Here is a 6,095-nt window from a genome sequence, read left to right as displayed (position 1 = left end):
ATAACTTCATTTGTACAAGATGTGCCTTTTAAGAGGAATTTTGTTTCCTGCTCTTCCAAGCTTCCCACCCATTGCTTTCATCCAATCTCAACAAAAACCCCCAGAGCCCTTGAGAACAGTCCCTTGCCCAGAGGGCAGCTGGTCATCCCCCTCCCTCCAGCCCACACCTCCCTGCAGCTGCAGCAATGCCCAGGGCCCATGCCCAGGGACACTGCAGCTGCCCAGCCGTGCCTCACTGCAGGGACAGAGCCCTGTGCTAGGCCAGGTGCAGCTGTGCCACCTGCCAGAGGAGCAGGGATGGAAGAATCTGGAGGAACTGAAACCCTGTCATAGGAAAAGCTGTAGGAGTTTGCCAGGAGCTGTAGCTTTATTGGACAATTAATTAGCTCCCTCTGGAACAGCAGTGAGGGGAGGAACTGGAAGAGAAATACATACTGTTCTAGGGCTTGCTGCAACAGAGGCCTGACCTGCACATTTTGAAACATCCCACAGGAGTTACCTGTGGGCTCCCAGAATCTCCTCATGGAAGTGCTCCAGCCAGGCTCTTGCCTGAGGAACCTGCACGCTCACCTGCACGCCGGGCTGCCAGCAACGTGAAGTGCTCGCAGCAGCTTTTCCATTAACGCTTGTCTGCCTAAAATACCGATAGAACAGGAACTTCAGTCACACTCTGAAAGTCTGTTTTGAACAGAAATGGTTATGGACACTGCTGCATCTTTGTGCTTTCACAGCCACACCACTCCATGGGATTACAGGTGCAGGCACCAGGACAGAAGGGAACTCCTGGGAATCTCCTTCCAGGATGCTGCATCCCCAGCAGCAGCACTTCCAGGGAGAGTTTCTCCTGCTTCCATGAGAACCCTGTGTTAGGCAGTGACCCTCACACCTCCCCCAGCTGCAGCACAGCAGCTGCTCTTCATTTGCCAGGGAGTGTACAAAGCATCACAAACAGCCATTTTTGCTGGCCATGTTTTTATTTGTTTTTAGTTTTGAACAGGGGAGCCAATGATACATCCAGTATTTCAAAAAACCAGAAGGTAAAACAAATTTTCAAAAGACCGAGATGCTACATGCTATATTTAACCTAATTTTATTCATGCTTGCTTTTGAGGGGGGCTGGGAGTGGGACAGGAATCATTCAGTAAAAACATACAGTAAAAACAAAATGTCTCACCATATAGAACTTTAACCTACAGTAATGTTGTACCTTAATTATTTCCATGCACACAACTAACATTACAAAATTTTAAAAAAATGAACACAATTAAGACTTCTAGGAGCATTTGATAATAAAGCAATTCCTAATTTCTTTGTAGAGATCAAGCACCTCCAATTACAAATTCCTATACACAGTGAGTGCTTTACTTGAAATGAAAACTAAAAAATAAAAATAAAAATGTATTGGATAGCCTCAGAATAAGCCGATGTTAATATATATCCAGCTATGTAGGCAATAAAACTGTAGTGGCTAAACAAAAACTTTTATCTGAAAAGGAACTCAAAAATTGACTTTCTATAATTACAGAAATATACTTATTTGCTAAAATAAATAAAAGTGCTGCATATTAACACTTCACTATAAAGAATGCATACCAGAACATTTATAAATATTGAATGATTTTCAATAGGAATAGCTACTACAATAATGCTGGCTAAACAGAAGTGCATAATGAGAAGCACTATGGGTGGTTAATGTTTTTGCCACATACTGCTGTTACCTTGAGGTAGATAACACATGCGTACCAAATTCTGCATTCATTTCAGTTGCTGCTGGTATCATGTGTCTAAGAAATGTGTAGAGTATGAAAAACTCTAAAATACGCATGAATGAAAAAAATGTTTTGGGAAAAATAGATATTCTCATGCAATTATGTACAGTCTCACTGTGTAAATTTCAAGGCAAGGTTCTTTTTCTGCAAAACATGGACACTGTTTTACTGAGAGAATGTTTTTTTTACTTGGTTTAGTGCATTTTTTTTTGTTACCTCCTGCATTTTGCATTATTTTGCTCTATTCTTTAATTTTGTGTGCAAACGACATGCCAGTTTAAAAACAAAACTAACTCATGTATAGAAAGTAATTCTGGATTGTAAAAACAATGGTAAACAGAAAACTAATGAAATCCATACCAAAATTACACCATCTGATTCAAGTAAAAAAATTACTTACACTAGTAATAAAAAAAGACAAACACATCTCATGAATATAAAAGAAATGTCTGCTGAGTGTTTTAGTTTAGATGTTTCAGAATGCTGCTGTAGGTTTTGTGGGGAATCTGGGGAGATGATTTCATAGCAGAAGGCGTTAGCGTGGCCTGGATGGACTTGAGAGGCGAACCAACAGGGCTGTGAAACTGAGGAATACCTATAGCCTCAAGCTGCTTGTTGAAGAGGAGTTCCCCACTGTTACTGAGAAAGCTCTCTTCTCTTTCCTTCTCCCCAAGCTTCCCCTCTTCTACTGGCTCAGGTTCTAGCATTTCAGCATCTTCTTTCTTACTAAAAAATTTGTCCAAATAACTGGTGTAAGTATTTTCTTTTTCAACTTGTTCATCTTTCCTTACTTCGCAACAGAACTGGTCTATGAGGAAGCACCCCTCCCCACCACTGACAAACTGACTGTCCCAAGAAGTTTGGTACAGAGCTTCTAACTGTGCCAAATTGGCCATTCCCTTCTCCTGCTTCTCTCTGCTCACCGACTTGGATATTATTCCTTTCAACTCTATCTGAGACACTGAACTATTCAAGTCATTTAATTTATCAACATCAGTAGACTCATGTTGTAAACTAAGCTGGATGGTTTCTGCTATAAAAGAATCAAAGTCAAACCCTTGATTCTTCTCCCTTTCTTTTTCAACAAGTTGCTGTGATGCTTCCTCAAGTGCTATCTGAGCTTTCACCAACCCATTCTTTTCACATTTAGACTTGCCTTTCTTGTCAGACTTTTCTTTGCTTTGTTCCTTCCAGTTTGAAAGATCTATAATAAGCTTGGGCTCATAGTAATGGTTAACTTCACTGTCTCGCCAAACTAAATTATCTAGGTATGAAGATGACCTCATTTTGTAATTACAAGTGTGACTACATTCCAGATCACAATACTTGTTTTCATGGTGATCTGAGTACTGCCAGCAAGGCTCAGTAGAGAAGTGGGTGTCAAAGGCAGGATCCTCCAGGTACTTTTCACGGTCTCCATCCAAATATTTGCGAGGATCTACTTGCACTTCTTCTTCATCAGTAACATCAGAGAGAGCCCTTGGATCACGCTGAACTTCATCAGCTTCATAGTTATTATGAATAGGCCAGTCATGGTCTGAAAATTGACTTTCATGGTATCTGTAAAACAATTTCCTAAGTGTTAGCAGCTAAAAACAGTCTTCTAGCTCCCAAGACAGAGACACTCAAGTTTAGAAATTCCCTTACAAAATAATGACAATTCAACACAAAGTTTTTCCTTAATCCAACTGGGTACCTCTTCCAGGTTTTTAATTTAATCTAGCATGAAGAAACAGAATTATGTACAATAGCTCACTCCATTTACAGAACTCTTCCTAAAGTGTGTTTAATTGACTTCAGATAACTACTGTGAAATCTCTTTACTATAATATGCACTAAGCATTAGACAAGACAATCATAATTAAACAAGATTTAAGACAATCTCCTTAAACATGATTTATTTTTAGAGAAGTATTTTGGGGAAGAAAAAAAATAATAGATAGATTCTAGAGTCCTGAGTGCAACTCAGGAATCCATCAGCATATCTAAGTCACATCTAATGTATTATAAATCAAATGATAATGCTATAAGGGAAAACTTTATTCTCATGTCAACTCAAGAAGAAGAAACAAACAGAAAGGGAAATAATGCCCATGAAGCAATGTCACTTCAAGCACAAAACCATCCAGGTTACGTTACCACAGTAAGTGATAAATTTACCTTTCCCAATTATAAATATGGCTGTGACTTTCATCCATTAGCAGAATATCATCAACCTCATCTTCAATGTGAAAAGGATGACTTGAAATAGGCTCATCCGTTGGAAAGGAATAAATGCTCATATAAGGATGGGACAAAGCTTCTTCTGCTGTCAATCGATCCATGGGACTAAATGTCAGAATTTGCTCCAGGAAGTCCAGTGCTGTAGAATATAAGCTACCATTAAATAGGAAATTTCTGACATTTAGAACTTAGAACATTAAGGTGCAGTGCTTTGCTCTAGAGCCCTCTAGTTGTTTCAAAGTAGCTGCCTGTGAAGTATCAGCTACTGACTGTACAGTGCCAAATACGCATCCTGTAGCCATCAGAAAAAGAGAGAAGTCAAATCTGAGATCAACCATAATTTAACTTAAAGCATAAAAAACCAGCACAAGACAGAAAGCTTCAAGCTGAATCAGTATCCAGCAATGGCTACCAGGAAATACTGCTGTTACTTTGGCGGGGGGACTCTCAAAAACATTTGAAAGACAGTCCATCTATACTAACTCCATTCCAATGTTCCCTTGTATTTAAAAGGCCAGTGTCTCAAAACAGAGCAATTCCAGTGCATATAGGTCCAGCATAGACTCAAAATTCTGATCTAAATCTAATCTAACTAAAGATAACCAAGCAGCCATCATAGAACTAGATTTTTTTTTATTACAGCAGAAGACAATCCTTCTTCAGAGAACACAGATTCTTCTAATTGAAACTTGCTTTTAACAATCACAAACCTGCACCTCAAAGCTGCTATTTGATGATTTTGAAACATCAAAACATTGAATCAAGTTTTTTTTAGTTTTTTTTCATTACTTACCTTCAGGACTGATGCCTGGAAGCAACTGAGTTAAAGGTTTGTGTGGCTCAGTCATATCGTTTCTAATGTAAACTGGAATTACATTGAGAAGCTCCTGACGGTCCTCCTCATGTACAACAGGAATTGATTCTAGAATCAACTGCATCTGTTCAAGTTCATGTGCACCTGAGCACCAAAAGAAAAGACAAGCTGCCATTTCCACTTTAAACATTTCTGATCCCTGCATATGAAAGGCATGTCAAAATTTTGTGCTCTAAGCAGCTATTTCCAGTATAAGATTATAATCTCCTGTAACAGAAGAAAGGCTGAAGTTCTGAATTTAAATGATAATAAATCTGAAGAGCTCTTAATAAATGCCGTGGCATATGAAGAATTACAGAGCTGCTACTCACAGATAAAGAGACCTAACCTTAAGATTTTGTAAGGGTGTTTTCACCATGGATGAGGTATTCTACAGCAATATCCTTTTTATTATACTCTATATACTGCAATCCTCCCCTTTCTACCTAATAAATGCAGTATTTGACCTCATTTTGAATTTTAAGTTCCTTATTAATAAGAACAGTAGTAGTTTAGCTCAGAAAGACATTTTGCAGGCCATAACCATTTGTATTGTTATTCTACTCTGAAATCCTGCATTAACTGTCAAGTGCAAGACAAAAATCACCTGTTGGTTACACAGAGTGATACTCTTGAAAAAAATACTGTATTATGATTGTAATTATAATACTCTTTTTAACACCACCTGAAGTTTCCCAGGATAAGAACAATAAGGGCCTATACAGCAGGTCAATTCTGAATAATGAACAGCATCTACATTCAGTACTGGAGTACCCAGAAATATAACTTGCCAACTTCAGCTTGTTGTCCAGCTCCAAGAAGGATGTAGGATCCCAGAGATTCAACTAACAGATGAAATTATATAGGATTATTTGCACACCAGTGTTTCCCTCCTTCACCAAGCAGCTCTGGGCAATCACAAGCAATGCTGATGTATGTGACAATAAATATAAAAATAAATGGGGCCAGCAAGGGACTGTACCATCTCCAAACCTCCACACTCTCAGTTCACTTCACTGCCTGCACAGCACAGCAGTCTGCACTGGACATCCTACCACACACCTGCCAGGTGACTTCAAAAGCTGAGGCAAAGTCACTGCAGAAAATCTGACAGAGTTCCCCAAATGAATCAGTGCCTCATGTTAACTTCTTTACTGGATTGAGAGAGCTGTTTTGTTCTACTTCAGACTACAACAAATTACTTAATATGATCTATCAGATGTTGTATTGCTTGTAATTTGCTGGAAAAC

The 6,095-nt window shown here is 38.9% G+C and overlaps 1 protein-coding gene across 3 annotated transcripts in view; it reads right to left on the bottom strand.

Annotated features, from left to right (window-relative positions):
- Positions 1 to 955: 955 nt before the first annotated feature.
- The window catches only part of MAPK6 (mitogen-activated protein kinase 6), a 28,251-nt gene continuing 23,111 nt past the window's right edge, over positions 956 to 6,095 (bottom strand). For all 3 annotated transcript variants that reach the window (XM_058847313.1, XM_058847314.1, XM_058847312.1), the window contains exons 4-6: positions 4,786 to 4,950; positions 3,930 to 4,131; positions 956 to 3,329 (exon numbers count right to left, since the gene is read on the bottom strand). In XM_058847313.1, the coding sequence (XP_058703296.1) occupies positions 2,231 to 3,329; positions 3,930 to 4,131; positions 4,786 to 4,950 (1,466 nt within the window). In that variant the 3' untranslated portion in view covers positions 956 to 2,230. The remainder of the gene's footprint in view (positions 3,330 to 3,929; positions 4,132 to 4,785; positions 4,951 to 6,095) is intronic.

This window comes from Poecile atricapillus, chromosome 11 (assembly GCF_030490865.1).
Source record: "Poecile atricapillus isolate bPoeAtr1 chromosome 11, bPoeAtr1.hap1, whole genome shotgun sequence".
Lineage (NCBI taxonomy): Eukaryota > Metazoa > Chordata > Aves > Passeriformes > Paridae > Poecile > Poecile atricapillus.
Note: the sequence above shows the minus strand (reverse complement) of the source record. Positions and strands in the feature narration are given on the sequence as shown.